The sequence below is a fragment of the Oncorhynchus kisutch genome, linkage group LG8 (genome assembly GCF_002021735.2).
Source record: "Oncorhynchus kisutch isolate 150728-3 linkage group LG8, Okis_V2, whole genome shotgun sequence".
In the NCBI taxonomy this organism is placed as follows: domain Eukaryota; kingdom Metazoa; phylum Chordata; class Actinopteri; order Salmoniformes; family Salmonidae; genus Oncorhynchus; species Oncorhynchus kisutch.
This window is the reverse complement of record NC_034181.2, coordinates 27,593,079-27,614,329: the sequence shown is the minus strand read 5'-3', so window position 1 is coordinate 27,614,329 and position 21,251 is coordinate 27,593,079. Positions and strand designations below refer to the sequence as shown.

At 44.4% G+C, this 21,251-nt stretch overlaps 2 protein-coding genes across 2 annotated transcripts in view; both read right to left on the bottom strand.

The window, feature by feature from the left end:
- LOC109895947 (oxysterol-binding protein 2) overlaps window positions 1-4,370 on the bottom strand; it is a 74,532-nt gene extending 70,162 nt beyond the window's left edge. Inside the window, exon 1 of the mRNA XM_031830015.1 lies at window positions 3,992-4,370. Within this exon, the coding sequence (XP_031685875.1) occupies window positions 3,992-4,257 (266 nt within the window). The 5' untranslated portion in view covers window positions 4,258-4,370. The remainder of the gene's footprint in view (window positions 1-3,991) is intronic.
- A 695-nt stretch (window positions 4,371-5,065) lies between these two features.
- LOC109895126 (ras-like protein family member 10B) lies at window positions 5,066-20,190 on the bottom strand. Its single transcript, XM_074933823.1, is given in 4 exon segments — window positions 5,066-7,463; window positions 9,869-9,993; window positions 19,809-19,972; window positions 19,975-20,190. Coding segments are annotated over 4 exon segments (612 nt in total). The 5' UTR covers window positions 20,024-20,190; the 3' UTR covers window positions 5,066-7,189.
- Window positions 20,191-21,251: the final 1,061 nt, after the last annotated feature.

Genomic DNA, 21,251 nt, shown 5'->3' with positions numbered 1-21,251 from the left:
CTCTCTAGGTTTCTTCCTAGGTTCTGGCCTTTCTCTGGAGTTTTTCCTAGCCACCGTGCTTCTACACCTGCATCGCTTGCTGTTTGGGGTTTTAGGCTGGGTTTCTGTACAGCACTTTGTGACATCAGCTGATAAATACATTTGATTGGATTGATTGATTAGACCGGTGGAAATCTATCCTTCGGTCTGATGAGTCCAAATTTGAGATTTTTGGTTCCAACCGCCATGTCTTGGTGAGACGCAAAGTAGGTGAAAGGATGATCTCCGGCATGTGTGGTTCCCACCGTGAAGCATGGAGGAGGTGTGATGGTGTGGGGTTGCTTTGACCCAAAACACACCTCCAGGCTATGTTAGGACTATTTGACCAAGGAGGAGAGTGATGGAGTGCTGCATCAGATGACCAGGCCTCCACAATCACCCGACCTCAACCCAATTGAGATGGTTTAGGATGAGTTGGACCGCAGAGTGAAGAAAAAGCAGCCAACAAGTGCTCAGCATATGTGGGAACTCCTTCAAGACTGTTGGAAAAGCATTCCTCATGAAGCTGGTTGAGAGAATGCCAAGAGTGTGCAAAGCTGTCATCAAGGCAAAGGGTGGCTACTTTGAAGAATCTCAAATATATTTAGATTTGTTTTTGTTCACTACATGATTCCATGTGTTATTTCATAGTGTTATTTCATACAATGTAGAAAATAGTAAAAATATAGAAAAACCCTTGAATGAGCAGGTGAGTCCAAACTTTTGACTGGTGCTGTATATATAAAAATGTCGGAACAAATCCGATTAACAACTCAAATACTGTAGCACTGTAACAGTAATCCAAATGCAATCTATATGTATATACACAGGATGAATTTACACAAGATATACTAAGAATGATATGTACAGCAGTAGATAGTGAGCTATGTCAAGAATCGATTATATAAATAAATATCCTGTATGTATAAACAGTGTAACTAAAATGCAAATGTTCAGTAACAGTTCGATTACAATGAGCGATGCAGAGAATACAGTATTTGCAGTCTGAGCAGAGATGCTGCGCCAGACCAAAGACGAGTCAATGGAGGAAGTGAAACACTACAGCTCTATAAACCGCCATAAAATGTTAAGTGGCTTAAACGCTGTGTGTCAGATCAGCTGCAGCCCAGAGATTATAGTCCATGTCCACCACTGGCCTTTGACTGCCACTAACAACTTTACATATCAAGCCCTGACTTCTCCATATCAGCACAACTCGACTGGGAAACTGAGATCCTTTGAACATCATTGGGATCAAATAAGCAAGTGGCATGGGTCAAGTAGGTAGTGGCTCACCCCTTCAGGCATAAACAATTTGCCCTGCTTTTGAAAAGGGCAACTAAAGAAAATAGGCTACAACAACTGATCGATGCATGTGACGTACAGTAAGCTATTCTGGCATCCATCTACAACTGGCAGGTAATCCATGCAACTGGCAGGTAATCAATGCAACTGGCAGGTAATCGATGCTACGTAGTGATACTAGTCATAATATAGCCCTACATAATATGCATGTCTCACACCTTTCAAAACACAAACAAGACAAAAGGAACTGACTGCTGCTCAGAGCAGATGAAGTGTCCATTAATGCAACGATGGATGTGTTAACGGTACAACCTGACTTTACACACAGAGAGCTGTAACACACATAATGCTCTACAACAAGGTGGTACAGCTGTAAGATACTGGAGCGCTGACTGACACAGAACAACACTTCCCCTCTTTGCCTCTATATTAATGAGAAAACGGGAGATGGGATGCAGGAAGTGAAGAACAGTGTTGTGAAGACAAAGACATAGTGATGCATGCAATGCCTCCACCTCAGTCCTGCTGAGCCAACAATGTTTTACAATCATGGTGGTACATCAGAGGGAGACATCAAAGGTACAGTAGAACACCTCCAGACATGGAGAAGACACATCATTGACATGTTAGGCGCTACTGGTTTCATTTAGAATCACTTTCAAATTCAGACAGTGACAGACAGGCAGCTTCTGTACGCAGGCGGACAACAACAAAGCCTCCAGCCAGACGCACACAGAGAGCTCTGCCAGGCAGAGAGGAGATGAGGGGCATTACTCAGGTTTGCTTTTTGGGGAACCTGTGCGCTCCACTGCCTCTGTGCTCAGATGTCAACAGGCTACCTTCACATCAGACAGCAGTCACCTTCACATCAGACAGCAGTCACCTTCACATCAGACAGCAGTCACCTTCCAACATTTGATTTGATTTGATTTAACCTTCATTTAACTAAGCAAGTCAGTGAAGAACAAATTCTTATTTTACAATGACGGCGTTTGCAGAGTCATAATGACAATTAATAGAGGGAAGACTGAGGGGACAGAGTTCTTTCCTTTCACCATCAGCACAAACAGGAGTTGGACTTTGGCTCCCCTGTTTCAGTCTCCACTAACCCTTTACTCAATGGCTAAAGGACAACAGGGCTGTGTGAAGGTGTGGTTGTAAGCATCTTATTCTATAGCACAGTATAACATGTGTTAAGTAAAGTCCACCAGGTCCCACTCCTTCAGACAGTATAAATACATTTGATTGAGTAGACCTACTACTAGCTAGTTAGCCTACATTTTGTTCTGATGAGAGAGGTACGCTACTTGTTTCCTCCAGTGAAGTCAAAACAAAATATTTAGACTAAGTAATTGTAGGTTGATGTGACACGTTTATAGTGTAACTATAAACGGTTCAAATACATTAGCTGTCTCTGCTCTTTACAAACACCTGCTGTCATGAACCCCATCATCGGAGTGGTTTAAAAAGCCTAAACTGGTTTTCGGAGCCAATTACACTCCCTCTCTACAGCAGACACTCATGTTTCTGGATGGATCTCATTCGCAGGATCTCAGAGGAATAGACCTACTTTCTGTTATGAACCAATTCATTAACCACAGTAAAACTGGGTTGGGTGAACAACAGTTGTTACATGTGACCCACCCTCCTTCTCCATTGACTCCTCCTGTTCAGGAGGCTGCCCAGAGGAAACTTGACTCCCATTCGGAAGCACCCGAGCCACAGGTGTTTTAGTATAACACAGGTGGCAACTGTGCACTGTGGAGAGACGATGCTTGTCTTCTACAAGTGAATGTTGTTTTTACTCCCAGGGAAAACATTCAGTGGGAGGGAAATTTGAAATGCAATAATTTGGGGTGTGTGTTATATGTAGATAACAAAATAACATGGGTGGCAGTAAATAACTGATGACAGAGACTAGTTAGCTAGCTATATTTGTGCTAACCTTAGCAAGCTAGCTAGCTGGACAAATCATTATTTCATATGATAGCCCAGCGCTATAAAAAGGTATAAACTGAATACATTAACATTTCTTCCTATTAGACTTTGAGTTCCATCTCGTTAACATCAACAATTACTTGACAAGTCTACCTAGATCTATACAAAATCTGGTTAGCTCGCTGAGCTAGCAACTTCCAGCTAGCTCAGTCAGTGACAGCTAGGTCGTACCAGAGCCACTCGCATTATGTCAGCCTGTCTGTGTAACGTTACAGTAACTACAATGATTTGAACATTCTAGCTAATGTAGATAGTTAGCGATATATATGTATAGTTTTTAAAGAGTGATAGCTATCATTCCTTTGTTAGCTAAGTTTTTAAAGGGCTTGAAGTCATGTTATATATTAGTTATCTGTGAGAATAGTGCCCACTGAAGTTAACGCATGATGGGGCTTGTCTGAAGTCAAGAAGTTGTCATAAGTACCTCCGTACCATACTGGCTAGATACCTAGTTAGCTGTCATCGTAATGATTGTTTGTTTGACACTTGCAATAAAATACAATCAAAGTGTATATAGTACTAGTAGCTAGCTAGCTAGCCTGCAATTGCGGCTTATAAAAATGTATTTTAATATTATAACCCATGCTGATGCTGACATGGTTAACGTTTAATTTGACAGACAATGACACTAATTAGCTAGCTACACAGCAGCTAGTGTCAGCATGTTTACCTGTAATACGACAGAAGGCCATTGCTGAGGACGAACCATCGGCGTTGATACCCTTTCAAATAGTTAGTCCATTTAAAAAGCCAGCCTTTGTAAGTATCCGATCCCGGGGCTGGGGCACCGGCAAGAGTGGAAACCGAGCTCTTCCCCTGGTCGCTCATCCTCCGCTCCGCCGCGGGTTGGGGTGTGCAGCCGGACAAACAATGTACCGCGGAAAGGAATGACACTATCCTCCCCGAGCGACCACAGAGAGCGATCGCTCTCCCCATACACACCGCCGATGAGTGAGCTAAACCGGGGAGGGTCCGGACCAGAGAAAGCAAGATTAACACTCCACGCCCCTTTCACATGACCCTGGAAACCCGAGGAAGGATGAAAACTGATGCGAACTTTGCGAAGGAGGTACTGGCATGTGACGCTGGTGTCAGAAATTCCTGAAACATCAGGAGGCATGTGATTCACTACTTCTGCGATAGTTCATTTCGTATAGAAAATAAAACAATCAAAAAGCAAAGACTATCTCCTTGGATAAATAACAACTGGATTTTTTTGCTAAATAGCTGAGATATTGGAAACATTACAGACACTAAATATACCTGTGTGTACATGTTCAGTATCAGTAGTAATTGTGTTGTGTGAATTTTCTTAGAATTTCACTCCAGGGACCACTGTGGCTTATTTTTTACACTCAACATGCACAATTAGTCTCCACTGATGCTGACATTTAGCAGATGAAGAACAATGTGTTTAAATATTTTTGGTTTCTAAGTCAAGTTTAATCAATCGTTTTTGACCGTGGGAAATATTTGCATGATAAATCCTGTCCCCTGGCCTATGCATTTACCAAAATAGACGCACATTTCACAAAATATATTATAACACCTTTATTCCACACGGTGGCGACATTGCCACATTTATGTGACGTGTGGAATCACCTCCGGGAATGAGGAGTGGTATCACTAGTGGCAGTGTTCTGGGCAACAACTGAGTCATTGAGATGAGGGATAATCATAATGAACTATTATTAGTGTATGAATAATGAAGTGAATGAAAAAATACTGACTAAGAGACAAGAAGGCCGGTTATTGTGGGCAACACGTTTAATTTGACCATTGTCAAAAACAAAACCGCTAACACCTACTATTGAAAAAAAAGTGATGTTTCTGTTAGAAAATTTAGCCCTTGATGTTGGAACATGACACACTCACACAAACAGTCTAATTTAAATGGATGGCCATTCATGTTACTCGATAAATTACCATTAATCTCAGATGCTACATAATCTTTCTCTTTAAGAAATCTGTCTAACTATCATTTCAGTAAAATGGAGCCTGTGCGCGCGCACACACACACACACCTCTCACCTGCTTTTGATAGTCTCCAATATTAACCATATACAGTACACACAGGTAAATAAATTACAGCTACACAATCACACCAGTGCAATTAACCCCTGACCTGCTGGCTTGGCAGCAACAACATGCAAATCAATGATGCACATACATACGTACAATACAGGTACTCATTTTCAGTGCAAACATTGTCACAGGGTGTCTGCAATCACATGTTTACCACATTCTCAAACAATATAAATATCTTGCACAATTCAGACACTGCTTTGATATTTCCAGAAAGTCTTCTGTTTGTTTGGTAGGATGCTAATATATTGGAATGCTCTGGGGGTGTATGCTCTCGTGTGTGTGGTGGTCTGGGTATATCCTAGAGCAGGGAGGTTTAATACATTCTATGTGAGGCATTCTAGACTTGTAGAGGGTGTCTGTGGTTGGATACAACTTGTCGTGCTGGTCAAGGTGCTCTGCAGCTTTATTGCCCATAATATAGTCTCTACTTCTTTCTATTCTCCTTCCATTGGCCTTCTGTTTCACTAACCCTGCCCATCAACCTGGGCTTAACCTTACAAGCATTTTAAAACCACACCCCCTGCATACTATCCCTGCATCACATTCAATATCTGTGCCAGACATCCCCTCTAGCTTCCTGCAGGCACCAGAGCACCATTGATATAATGTATTCATCAGAAGCACACAGACTGAGGAAGACGGGAGGATTAAAGTCCTTCATCATGATAGCGACAGCAGTGTTTTTCTGATGCAAGATAACCTCACATCCCCCTCTAAACAATAGACTTTAACTGAGAAGAGGGAGTGACAGCACTATAATTTTGTACCAGCACCTCCAATCAGTGAATGTTTGTTTACCTGGAGTACAAGGACAATTCCTGAACAAGAAATGGATTGGTTTACTGTTTAGGGGGCATTTTGGAGAGCTGTGGTTTCTGGTGCTGCTACCCCTTAAAGAGGAAGTGGATGTACTAAACCAAGAGTAAGCCATCCATCTTGTTGACTCACCCACATTTACCACACAACCCCTGTAACATAGCCTTTCCTATGGTGCATCGATCTTAGAATAATGCAATTTCAAGTATGACAGCCAGGGCATTTATCTACCTCACATGACACTGCCTCAAGTTTTTTTTAAAGGAAAACTTTTAAAGAAGTTGCATTCTTTCCACTCACATGTATGAGACTAAGCTAATATGGAGAGAATACCTAGTCGTGTCAGTAATGATACTTATTCCCACTAGATGCACACAGTCCACAAGCTCTCAACCCAGCAGACAACCATCAGCATATGTATGAGCTGTTGCCTTGCAATCTGGGGAGCTCAGAGCCACAGCTGGTGGTGTGGTGCTAATTGATTGGGTGACCTGTGACCAGAGCTGTGGAAGTAGATGTTCTACTCCTCAAAATCCATTGACAAAACCTCTTCTTCATCCTCCTCCTCTTCCTCCTTCCTCTCAATGGGAACATTGTGATAGAACTGGCGTGTTGTGATAGGTGATAAAGATGCACGTCTAGTACAGGGACCAATGTCAGTCCTAGTAGCTACAGGATCCGAGTCAGATAAACCTCATATGAAAATGAGCTCAGTAAAGCAGGAGGCCTCGGGGTGTTTTCCAGCCATTTAGATCGAAGTCTTCTCTGTATAACCATTCCCCCTGAGGTGTGACTGAGGTTCCTACGGCTCTGACATAGGAGGGAAGGAAGTGCTCCGGGGTGAAGTTTCCCCTAGTTATAGATCTAGGATCAGCTTCCCCTCCCTCAATCCTAACCTTTATCATTAGTGGGAAAACTGCAAAACTGGGGCAACTTCACCCTACACCGGAGGGAGTCCACTGGGTCACATGACAGTACAGCGGTTCCTCTGCAGCGCCCCTTGTAGGCGGATCCCAGGGGTGTGGTTCTGTTTCATGCCACGCCCTACAGCGATGCCCAGCAGCTCTTTGAAGAGCAGGACCACATGCCAGTTGAACTTGGCAGAGCACTCCACATAGCCACACTTCCAGGTCTTCTTGACCAGCACAGAGACGGCCCTGCGAGGCGTGAAGCGCTGGCGCTGCAGGTCTCTTTTACTGCCCACCACAAGGATGGGAACCTCACTGCTGCTACCCTCCCTACAGGGACAGGGAGAGGGATGGAGAGGGAAGACAGAAGAGGGGGGAAGGAACAGAGAGAGAGAGAGCACAGGGATAAAGGTGAAAAATAATTGCAATGTGATTAGCTAACAAACATGTGATCCAACAGCTACAAAGAAATCCCAGTCACATAATCCCTATTCTCCACACATCCTGTGTATAAATACAGATTTAAAGGTGACTGCAATGATGAAGAGTCTCCTGGTCTGTGAGTAAGTGATCCTTCTCCCCCTCCCCCTCCCCCTCCCCCTCCCCCTCCCCCTCTTCTTCCAGAGAGGTCAATGGGTGTTTGTGTGTGAGGCTTCTACAGTATGAGTGTTTCTGTACATGTCGGGGCTTGTGTAGTGTCTACCCACAGCCACAGCGTGTGTGTGTGTGTGTGTGTGTGTGGTGTGTGTAAATGCCACTATAAAACAATGTGATGTGTGTGTTCTGATTCCTCTGACTGTGTTGGAGGTGTGTGGGGGTGGATCAGAGCTTTGGGGCCCTAGGGGCCTCCCTCCACACCCTGTATTGACAGAGACTAAATGTGGAGGGAAATGTTTCTTACAGCACATTGGATTGTGAAGCTGTATGGCAGGCTGCGAGCTGGGCTAAAGCAGTGATGACTCAAGTGAGGCCGACTGTAACGCTATTGTATACAATAAGATCAGATTCGCTGCTAGCAGGTTGAGTTGCAAATGCAATGATTCAAGAAAGAACACAGACATACACACATACATATAAATACCCCCCTCCCCTAAACACAAACAGATTCATAAAAATACCATGTTTAAAACCAAATCAGAATACAAAGGGAAATGGACACTAGTGAAACACCTTGACCTACAAAAAATGCTCAATTTCACTTCAGGATGTATATATCCAAGATTAACCTGCATCTAATTGAGATGTGATTATATCTTCTGCTGGACATAACTTAACACTTCCATATAAACACAGTCCGAACTAGCTACTTGTACTGCTACTTGTACAAATTCAAATTTGTAATGAGGCTGTGGGGTGACATAAAACCAACCCCATTAATCCCAACACCAAACAGGCATCTGCTACCCTCTGAAATACCCATCCAGGCCTGAAGGTCTCTGGAGCAGCGGTTTAGAAGAGTATGTGTGTGTGTTTGTATGAGCTGTCAGAGTCTTCATTACATCAAAGGAAGGCAGCTATGGGCTTTGGGCAGAAAGAAAACACAGCCAAAAAACTGACAGCGCAGGGATTCTGGGTGAGGGAGAATGTTTGCGGGTGTGAGAGAGTGTGCAGTATGTGCGTGTTTGTTTTGGAGTGGGTTGAGTAAGCAGCAGAAGAAAGACAGGGGCAATTCCTCCCAGGCATCTCCCATCCTTCTAGCCCACACAAATCCCAATAACCTGCACCTGGATGTCCCCTACTCCATTATTCCGATTTATTCACCAGGAAACTCATCCATCCATCTTCCCCATCTCTCTCACCATGTCCCTGTGTCAATCAACCAGACAGTCAGTCAGCCAGTCAGTCATCCAGTCACCCAGTCAACCAGCCAATCAGCAATACAGCCAGTCAGCTAGCTAGCCAGTCAGACTATCCAGGACAGATCAGGACAGCCTGGCAGGTCATCCAGTCAGCCAGACAGACAGTCAGACAGCTTGCTAGCCAGTCAGACTATCCAGGACAGATCAGGACAGCCTGGCAGGTCATCCAGTCAGCCAGACAGACAGTCAGACTATCCAGGACAGATCAGGACAGCCAGTCAGACTATCCAGGACAGATCAGGACAGCCAGTCAGACTATCCAGGACAGATCAGGACAGCCAGTCAGACTATCCAGGACAGATCAGGACAGCCAGTCAGACTATCCAGGACAGATCAGGACAGCCAGTCAGACTATCCAGGACAGATCAGGACAGCCAGTCAGACTATCCAGGACAGATCAGGACAGCCAGTCAGACTATCCAGGACAGATCAGGACAGCCAGTCAGACTATCCAGGACAGATCAGGACAGCCAGTCAGACTATCCAGGACAGATCAGGACAGCCAGTCAGACTATCCAGGACAGATCAGGACAGCCTGGCAGGTCATCTAGCTTTTCACACCTGCAGCTCAGGAGGGGAAAGACTAGTACATGTGAAAGTGATGGTGCACTGCGGTTTAAAGGCAGGTCACGTCACAGAGCTGCAAAGATGTGAACCTCTTTAGAGCTCAACAAATGAGGGCCATTCATTACCCTATCAATATGCAAATGAATGCAGGTGCAGAGACCTGCAGTCAGAATGACAGATGACTTTTGTCCTTTTTCTCTCTTACATACAGTACATGACTGCTGGTCTTCTGTGGCCATTTATGGGTCTCTCCACAGGTGTTTTACCTAATTGGTCCATATTTGTCACTGTGTTGTGGTTTTCCCTTACCTGTGCTCCATGATCTGCTGGCGGATCATCTTGACGTACTCAAAGCTCTCCACACAGCAGATGTCATAGACCAGGATGTACGCGTTGGCATTACGCACCCCTCTGCAGCGTAGGTCCAGCCACTCCTGACAGAGAGAGAGACAGACATCACTCACCCACTACAGACGCACAAAGATCCAAAAATAAGAAGGATATCGAAGACATATTGTTTCACTTGTCACTGACTTGACAAGTGAAACAGAATTTTAAATTATTTATATTTCAAGACCCAATATATCTTCAAATGGCATGTATTCTGCTCCTATATCTCCCATAAAACAGTGAGGCTTGTGAGGACAGGAGTTCTTTTAGCAGGTTTCTGAAACAGAGGTAGCCACAGATCACATCCAATTATTCAAAAGCTGTCAGGAAGTTTTGTCCTCTTCATTTCGGTTGAAATTGAAATAGCGTAGAGTCAAATAGATTTTTAAGACAACTTTGAGTCAGTCAGATTGATAGCCCAGGTGTAATTTGAATTTGAATTGAACCTTTATTTAACTAGGAAAGTCAGTTAAGAAGGAATTCGTTGTCTGACTCTACCTGGCGTGTGGATAATGCAGGTCCAGTACAGTTCTCTGGGCTACACATGGCTGAGGTCAGAAACAGAGAAACAGAGCACTGGCAGAGGGCCAGTCTCCTGTCAAGCGTAACACTTGGAACACATCAGTCCCACAGCGCTACACTGTTCAGCCCTGCTGTACGCAATGACGGGAGGGCAAACAGCTGACAGATGAATGGTAATGACTTGCTAACAATAATTAAAACACACAACACAATGGGAGTGATTTGCTACAGCCATTAGGGTAATTGCTTCAGCCATGACACAGTGACCCAATCTCCTCCCTCCCGCTCTCTGATTTTCTCTCACACACACTTTCCCTCGCTCACTCTCTCTCTCACTCTCTATGTCGTCAGCTCTACCTACGTGAGCTGAATCTATAAGGAGTTCTGTTAGCTGGGGGAGGGAGAGAAAAAGGGAAGAGGGTTATTGGGGAGGGAGGGAGGGAGGGAGGGAGGGAGGGAGAAAGCAGAGAGAGAAAAGCAGAGAGATTAAAGAGCAGCAGGTGGATGGACAGGAAGGAAGTGGGAGGGAAGGGTAGAGCGATGGAAGGACCAACAGGGTGTGAACATAAGCCCTGGCCTGAGCCCCACCAGGCTGACAGGCAGTGGGTGGAGGAGTGGGCGAGGTGGCAGAGGGCACAAACATTCTCCTTCACTCACCTCCAACACCAGCATTCTGAACAGAGTGAGAAATCAATACGGCAAGAAGAGCTGAATGTCATTGCAGTAATGAGAATCAACAGGACAACACTGGAGGAGTAATCTAAATGTATTTATTCTGTAGATAAGTCTAAACAGGGAACTTGTCAATAAGTCATTTTGGTGTGGAATCAGATGTAAACTGAAGAGACGACAGCGAGAGAGTGTGTGTGTGTGTTTTTAATTATTGTTAGCAAATCATTACCATTCATCTGTCAGCTGTTTGCCCTCCCGTCATTGCGTACAGCAGGGCTGAACAGTGTAGCGCTGTGGGACTGATGTGTTCCAAGTCTTACGCTTGACAGGAGACTGGCCCTCTGCCAGTGCTCTGTTTCTCTGTTTCTGACCTCAGCCTTGTGTTGCCCAGAGAACTGTACTGGACCTGCATTATGCACTAAACGTGAGTCAGACAACATGTTTTATGGCTTCAGTCTGACTGACTCAAAGTTGTCTTAAAGGCCAACACTACAGTTCAAAAGTTTGGGATCACTTAGAAATGTCCTTGTTTTCCATGAAAACATACATGAAATGAGTTGCAAAATGAATAGGAAATATAGTTAAGACGTTGAAAAGGTTGTAAATAATGATGTTTGATTCAAAGAATAATTGTGTCCTTCAAACTTTGCTTTCTTCAAAGAATCCTCCATTTGTAGCAATTACAGTCTTGCAGACCTTTGTCATTCTAGCTGTCAATTTGTTGAGATAATCTGAAGAGATTTCACCCCATGCTTCCTGAAGCACCTCCCACAAGTTGGATTGGCTTGATGGGCACTTCTTACATACCATACGGTCAAGCTGCTCCCACAACAGCTCAATAAGGTTGAGATCCATTGAGAGTGCTGGCCACTTCTCTGTCCAGTGTCTGTGTTATTTTTCCCATCTTAATCTTTCATTTTTATTGGCCAGTCTGAGATATGGCTTTTCTTTGCAACTCTGCCTAGAAGGCCAGCATCCCGGAGTCGCCTCTTCACTGTTGAGGTTGAGACTGATGTTTTGTGAATACTATTTAATGAAGCTGCCAGTTGAGGACATGTGAGGCGTCTGTTTCTCAAACAACGCTGTGCACAACTCCCTTCACAGAACAGAGCAAACTGGCTCTAACCAGAATAGAAGAGGAGTGGAAGGTGTCAAAGCTGTCAAAGGACACCAGAAACAAAATTGTAGACATGCACCAGGCTGGGAAGACTGAATCTGCAATAGGTAAGCCGCTTGGTTTGAAGAAATCAACTGTGGGAGCAATTATTAGGAAATGGAAGACATACAAGACCACTGATAATCTCCCTCGATCTGGGGCTCCACGCAAGATCTCACCCCGTGGGGTCAAAATGATCACAAGAACGGTGAGCAAAAATCCCAGAACCACACGGGGGGACCTAGTGAATGACCTGCAGAGATCTGGGACCAAAGTAACAAAGCCTACCATCAGTAACACACTACGCCGCCAGGGATTCAAATCCTGCAGTGCCAGATGTGTCCCCCTGCTTAAGCCAGTACATGTCCAGGCCCGTCTGAAGTTTGCTAGAGGGCATTTGGATGATCCAGAAGAAGATTGGGAGAATGTCATATGGTCAGATGAAACCAAAAAGAGAACTTTTTGGTAAAAACTCAACTCGTCGTGTTTGGAGGACAAAGAATGCTGAATTACATCCAAAGAACACCATACCTACTGTGAAGCATGGGGGTGGAAACCTAATGCTTTGGGGCTGTTTTTCTGCAAAGGGACCAGGACGACTGATCCGTGTAAAGTAAAGAATGAATGGGGTCATGTATCGTGAGATTTTGATGAAAACCTCCTTCCATCAGCAAGGGCATTGAAGATGAAACGTGGCTGGGTCTTTCAGCATGACAATGATCCCAAACACACCACCAGGGCAACGAAGGAGTGGCTTCGTAAGAAGCATTTCAAGGTCCTGGAGTGGCCTAGCCAGTCTCCAGATCTCAACCCCATAGAAAATCTTTGGAGGGAGTTGAAAGTCCATGTTGCCCAGCAACAGCCCCAAAACATCACTGCTCTAGAGGAGATCTGAATGGAGGAATGGGCCAAAAATACTAGCAACAGTGTGTGAAAACCTTGTGAAGACTTACAGAAAACGTTTGACCTCTGTCATTGCCAACAAAGGGTATATAACAAAGTATTGAGATAAACTTTTGTTATTGACCAAATACTTATTTTCCACCATAATTTGCTAATAAATTCATTAAAAATCCTACAATGTGATTTTCTGGATTTTCTTTTTCATTTTCTCTGTCATAGTTGAAGTGTACCTATGATGAAAATTACAGGCCTCTCTCATCTTTTTAAGTGGGAGAACTTGCACAATTGGTGGCTGACTAAATACTTTTTTGCCCCACTGTACTTGTCCTCTTTCTCAGTTGTGCACCGGGGCCTCCCACTCCTCTTCTATTCGGGTTAGGGCCAGTTTGCTCTGTTCTGTGAAGGGAGTTGTACACAGCGTTGTATGAGATCTTCAGTTTCTTAGCAATTTCTCGCATGGAATAGCCTTGATTTGTCAGAACAAGAATAGAATGATGAGTGTCAGAAGAAAGTTCTTTGTTTCTGGCCATTTTGAGTCTGTAATCGAACCCACAAATGCTGATGCCCCAGATACTAAACCAGTGTAAAGGCCAGTTTAATTGCTTCTTTAACCCAATTGCAAAAGGGTTTTCTAATGATCAATTAGCCTTTTAAAATTATAAACTTAGCTAACACAACGTGCCATTTGAACACAGGAGTGATGGTTGCTGATAATGGGCCTCTGTTCGCCTATGTAGATATTCCATAAAAAATCATCTGTTTCCAGCAACAAAAGTAATTTACAACATTAACAATGTCTACATTATATTTCTGATCAATTTGATGTTATTTTAATGGACAAAAAAATTTGCTTTTCTTTCAAAAACAAGGACATTTCTAAGTGACCCCAAACTTTTGAACGGTAGTGTATTTCACTCTACGCAATTTCACTCTCTCTCTCTATGTCACCAGCTCTACCTGCTTGAGTTTAATCTAAAAGTGGTTCTGTTAGCTGGGGGAGGGAGAAGGAGAGATGGAGAAAGAGGGGGAGGGAGAGAGAAAGTCAAGAGAGTGATTGGGGAGGGATGGATGGAAGGAGAAAACCGAGAGAGAGAGAGAGAGAGAAGCGGAGAGATTAAAGAGCAGCAGGTGGATGGACAGGAAGGAAGTGGGAGGGAAGGGTAGAGCGATGGAAGGACCAACAGGGTGTGAACATAAGCCCTGGCCTGAGCCCCACCAGGCTGACAGGCAGTGGGTGGAAGAGTGGGCGAGGTGGCAGAGGGCACAAGCATTCTCCTTCACTCACCTCCAACACCAGCATTCTGAACAGAGTGAGAAATCAATACGGCAAGAAGAGCTGAATGTCATTGCAGTAATGAGAATCAACAGGACAACACTGGAGGAGTAATCTAAATGTATTTATTCTGTAGATAAGTCTAAACAGGGAGTTTGTTAATAAGTCATTTTGGTGGGGAGTCGGATGCTGTAATGGGGCAGAATCTGAGAGTAGATAGGGATCAACATGAGCTGTAATGATGACAATGGTAACATACCCATGTCGACAAGGAATAATAGCCTTTATTTAATTTGAGGGATTTTTGGCATCACTGCGTTTGTGTGTGTGAGAGAGAGAGAGAGGGAGGGAGGGAGAGTCTCACACATACAGTAGGTCTGAAACATAATGAGGGCGATCAGCCACGGAGGCAAGCAATGTGGCACCGAGATCATTACACACAAAGGTGGGAGAGAGTGAGAGAATGAGGAGGAAGAAGGGTTGACAGTGAAAAGAATGTACGTAGGGAGATTCAGTTCTATACATTGTTGCTGTTATTGCCTTTTCTCCCTGTGGGTTTATTCAATAGTTTTCCAGGGGAAGTTAGGGGGGGGGGGGGGGTAGTGACCATAGAAGACAGATCATCAGCATTCCTCTACCATCTGTCCTCTTTCTGCCTCAGTTTTTTTCTGCCCCCCCCCCCCCCCCCATTTTCTATCCATCAATTCCTATTTCCAGATTATTAACTCTCTTTACTGTTTAAGCAGTACACATGATCACATCCCTCACTATCTACAGTAGGTGTGTTAAATGCACCCCCATCTCTCTGTGGGCTAAAAATAGAGGTTGCATCCTCGGCTCATATCTCTTTGTCATCCAAGTACTATTTTTTATGTGGAGGTGGAGCTCTGTACACAGAAACGATGGCAACACTGCGGCTTGTAAACTCACTATTCCACCTTCTCACACCTGTAGGACAGAGAAGAGAACAACAGAGAAAGAGAGAAAAGAGGACGTGGAAAGGAGCTATATAAAGTAACCACACATGGAAATTGTGCGTGCGAGTGTGCGTGTATGTGTGTGCGTGCACAGGTGTGTGTGTTTATGTGTTCTCCAGTTGGCTCTTTGAAAACTATTAAAACTCGCAGCTTAGCCTGCTCCCTTCAAGTGCCAAACAGAGCAGGTTTCCCTGACAACCCAGGTCCTTGGTCACTCTTGTACCAGGATGTGAGGGAGCTGGCATCCCATTGCACCCAAAGACAGTAATGGTGTCCAATCACAGTTCATCCAGAGAGAAGAGAGCATGGTCATGAAGGGTTATACCTGAAGACATACCTCAGACACTATTCTGTCCCTTTGGGATTGAGCTTCTCAGGACTCATTGAGGTACTGTTCACAAGGGAGACAGACCCACATTACATCTGTGAGTGTTTGCGGGGTTTATTAGGGTTTAAGATGGCATTGATCTGTTGTGTCCTCCAGCTGCCGTACTCTGATGATAGTGCAGGCCTTTTAATACACACACATCACCTGCTCTGCTAGTCTGTGTGACAGAGCCTATCTGCAGAGGCTGACAAAGGGCCAAGAGAGCATATCCAGAAGAAAGACAACATTTCTGATTCATCTGATGTAATGAACAGTAAAATAGATACATTGTACTCTATATACACTCAGTTGCCAGTTTATTAGGTACACGCATCTAGTACCGGGTCGGATAAGGCAATGTATTTCCACTCCTCAGTTTGTCCAGTATTGGTGATCGAGTTCCCACTGGAGCCGCTTCTTCTTGTTTTTAGCTGATAGGAGTTGAACCCGGGGGGTCATCTGCTGCAATAGCCCATCCGTGACCAGGATGGGTTGTGCATTTGTAGAGGCCGTTCTGCACACCAGTTGTGCTCTGCTGTTATTTGCCATTCCGGGTTGCCATTTGATTAGCTGTTCAGGAGTCTTATGGCTTGGAGGTAGAAGCTGTTAAGATGCCTTTTGGACAAGGACTTGGTGCTCCGATACCCGCGCAGTAGCAGAGAGAACAGTCTATGGCTAGGGTGGCTGGAGTTTTTTGTTTGTCACACCTTTCTCTGTAAACCCTAGACACTGTCGTGCGTGAAAATCCCAGGAGGCTGGACGTTTCTGAGATACTGGAACCGACGCGCCTAGCAAAGACGATCATACCACACTCAAAGTTGCAAACAGTAATTTAATGCCTCGATGCCTGTCTGCCTGCTTTATATAGCAAACTCACTGTCTGTAGGAGCGAACGGGATGGTGTATCTAATAAAATTAGTATACATTATCATAGTAGGAGAGAGAGAAGCAAATAGAAACAGAGAGAGAGACACGAGAGCGAGACGAGAGAGAGAGTGATAGAGCATTATGTGTGGAAGTCATGGTGATATGATACAATATCAGAAGATGAATAAATCTGAATGGGATCCACTGTAAGGCTTAATTAAGTCCATCTGTCATCACATCCTATCGATAAACTGTGACAGATGCTCTGGGAATGCAAACAGCAACAAATTAAAACAGACAGCAGCCCCGCCAGAACATCAATGATTGTTACCATCCCCAAAGTTAAATAATGAAGTGTCGTCTGCCCTGCCTGCCTAAAGAGACCTAAACAGGTAAACATCCTGAGTCTAAATGATGGACCAGAGCCAAAGTACAAGTACTACGTCCTTTATTGCATGCACTTACCTAACAGAAACCTGGGCCCCTTCCATAAACATGGAGACATACTGACGCACATCACTTTATTCACCATCTTCCTCCCCAGGTACCATGTGGGGGAAGAGGAACCGCATTTAGTGAATCTGGATTTCTATGGTGGCCATTAGACTCTTTCTAACCTATCTAATAGGCTGCAGCAGCTCCACTCTCCTCTCTATTAGTCGCTCTATTCCCTCAAGGCCTTCAGCAGGGCACTGTGCTTTAATCCAATCAACTCCAAATAAAATGAGAGTAAATCTCAAATCGGGTCCCTGGGTCTGTTCTTGTTCCAGAGCGCTCTGTCCTGTGATGTTGGTCCAGACAGCCTCCCCTCTGCAGACCACCATGGGCCTCCTGGCTCATTAAATATGGAAGTAAAAGAGGAGAGCGCTCGCTCGGAGTGGAGAGCGGGAATGCCTCACCACCCCTGTCACAGCCAGTAAAGGAAGACCAGATAGCGTGGTTCAGAGGCTGGGCTACAGAACAGAACACAGAGGACAAGAGTAAGAGATACTAAGGCTTCTGCTCTCAGAGCCATTCCTGAGGAAATGAACCATGACAAATCTGCCTGATAGCAGTGCTCTTGTTGCACTCAACTAATGATTCCCTGGTCCTGTTTGGCTCAGTGGTAGTAGCATGGTGCTTGCAACGCAAGGGTTGTGGGTTCGATTCCCACGGGTGGACCAGTATGAAAATATGAAAATGTATGCACTCACTACTGTAAGTTGCTCTGGAAACGAGCATTGCTAAATACATAAATGTACTACGTAGAGGTGTTGGTTAGATACGTATGCCGATATCTTAAACTGCTGTCTGAAGAGGTTGAGGCTGTTATGTACATATTCTACCATTCAACCAAGGCCAGAAATTCCTCCATTTAAATATTCAACTGTGAAAGATAATAACTAATCTATATGCAGACATAATGAATCATGGTGCTGTAATGTGTGAAAGGAAAGCACAATGCTCATGCAGCATTATCTATGTAGGAATCAGAGGAACCAGATGTGCAATTTACACTTTATGTGACGAGGTGTCTGGGGATGTACGTATGTACACAGACACCAAACACACCTTGCAGATCTATAATGTGATCACTCTGTCTTCTTCCCTGCTGTTTGCACTTGCCAGACTGCTCTAATGATGGCTAAGAGGCATTTAGCTGAAGAAAAAGCAAAGAAAATCAGATTGATTGTGTTGAGGTGCTCCGCTCCACAGATTGGAGACAATGAAGCACACTGCAGACCTTTTAACACATACTAAGAGACAGTTGTCATATTCTCCTCTTTTCTTTCTCTCTCCTGTAAATGGCTAGAATCCTGAATTCTCCACTACATTCCTGCTGGCTCTGTCTGGCGGTGCATGGCTGGGTTGAGGCTGTCTACTCTTCAGTTGGATCTTCTGTTTACAGGAAGCACAGTGCATGCCCACTTTGAATTCAGAGGGCTTTCTGTTTGGCTGCATGGCCTGATCTCTCCTCCATGGCCTGATCTCAATTTCTCAGTGGCACCACACCTGTCCAAAAAACAGTTGCAATGGAGCCGAAAGGCCGCAACGCGTTCCCTCGGCCAATGACAAAAGCCTGGCAACTATCAGTAATATCTGTGTTTCAAGCCAGTCCCAGCCAGCTCTCCCAGCCAGCTCCATAGTAACCTTGGAGAACCCCATCTGGAGCCCCAGCAGCCAGGTCCAGGGAGGGAACAACAGACATGCTTCCTGTGGACCGGTGGAGGAGGTCAAGATTGGTATGTGAGGGTGTCATTGGACATTCAGAAACACCCTTAAGCATGAATACAAGCATGTATGCACACACACACACTAATATGTGCATGTGTGTCTGTCACTCACTTAAGGTGAGGACAAGGAGATACAGAGAGAGCAGGAGACTGGTGCAAGTGCTGTCTGAAAGTAGAACAGCTTTGAGAAAATAGATTGAATTGATCAAACCACTGGCTGTCAGTGGAAAAAGCTGCAACTACTGGATGGTGTTTCATCTGACATTAGCTGCTCTTGCCAGGGCATGTCTATGGAGATACAGCTTAATGTAGGTCACTAAGAGAATCTCCATTTTGGTTTTTACTCATTTAATGCATTGGTCATATGTTGGAGCCTGCTGTGTTTTTAGCAGCAGTAAGTTCAACCATGACTTACTTATGGAGTCATAGAGGCAGAACATATGGATCAATTCAACATGACATAAACATCCCTCCTTTTGCCTGAGGGTGGCAATATAATGCAGTGAGGAGCCCAGAGAGAGAGAGAGATAGATAGTGTGTGTGTGCTTGCGTGCGTGTGTTTTTAAAACACCAAATACATAAAGTAGCCTATATTCTAGGCTTACCACTGAAGTAATACATCAGGTCTCCATAGAAACTACTGCTCTAAGGGGCATCTGATTAAGAAAAAAATGCAACGGATGTCTTTTGAAGAAGCGCGCGATGGTAATTTTCCAGGGCTCTAACTATTAGCGAGAGGCCAAATAGGTTCTGATAACCTAAAGGTAAGTTAAAGACAATGAGGCAAACACTTACCACATCTCGAAATTATACCATTAAAGCCTAGGATATATTTTGAGCCCAATAAGAGAATGCTAGTATCTTTCTTATAAGTGAAAAACCCAAATAGAAAGTCACTTTCTATCTTACCTGGTTCGAGCTTGAGGGGAATGACGAAATTGGCGGGACATCCAAAATCTTCAGGTCGTACATGTTACCGTTCAAAATGACAGAGGGTCTGTACACATACCTGGTTCGGGTTGGAGTGTAAACCTCTGAGAAGTCATTATAAATAAATTGACGGATTATGGAAGTTTCCCGACTCCGGGAGCTCCGATAACAGCGATACTTAGCGTCTCCACCATTCCTGGAACATCAGCACCATGGACAGCGACCAAACCAATTTGCAACTCAACAAAGATTATCCTAGCAGCGGTCTTGTTTCCAGGAAATATTGCTGCTGCTGCTGTTCCGACACAGATCAAAGCCAACAGTTATTTTTACGTTGAACACTTTTTGCTTGCTGCGGCCCAAAAATGTAGATTTGCTAAACCTTATAATTAGGTAAAGAAAAGGTCGAAACAGTCATCTGTCGTCAATGTTTTTAAATTCATTGATGGTTATGTTTGCTGTTATCCAATCTCTCTCACATCGAAACACAAATAACGTCACTTGAGATTATTTCGTTTAATAGTCCTAAGAAAAATCAATCACTCCAAGATTCAATACCGGGGAGGGGGTTTTCGCAACGTCTCCGCATTCCATAGGGGAGAAACGTATGCTAATCTTCTGGGGAACAACCCCCCGCGCCCTCGTCCCCTAGGAGGGAGCGCAAAGTCCGTCCTCGGAATTTCCACAGGGACATAATCTCACTCACTGTTTGAATTATGTCAACATTAACGAGCCCATTATTGCTTTCTTACGGATCTTCAGGCTGTACAGTTATTCTATCCGCACCTCTTACTCGTCTCCAGCCGATGCACCAATACGACTGACTCCTTGCGCTCACCAAAGCCTTGGAGAGGCACGCTAACTCAGCAGCCCCGTATCTACAGATAGATTTCCACGTGCTCCAGAATGAGCATATTCTGCTCTTCACGACTTAAGAAGGCACAGCTGATAATTTAGATGAAACGATCCAAAAACAGAGACAAGCGACCAACTGCTGCATTGGCATCAAATGAATGTATCTCCCCTGTTCACTGGCGTGTCTGTCGATATGGTGCGCGTTCCTGTGTGTGTGTGTGCGTGGCGTGCGTACGTGCGTGATTGGATGTGTATGCTTTTGTCATCTTTTATCGTTAATGTGCGTGTTAATCATGACAGTCGTGCCCAGGTTTTGTGTAATGAGCTACTATTTAGAGGTCAAATACCTGAAATGGAACCACGAATGATGTAACCTATCACACAAAATGCACATTGACGTGTCGACCAAATTAATATTTCAATTTTTCCTCCTGGACACAGAATCCTCAAAGGAGGCTCCCATGGAGACAGAATGCTGCATTTACACTTCCTTAAAGCGCAAGGCTGACGCACAACTGATTGTGTTCCTAAAGCTAAGGGATTGATGAAGGATGGCTCCCTATCAAT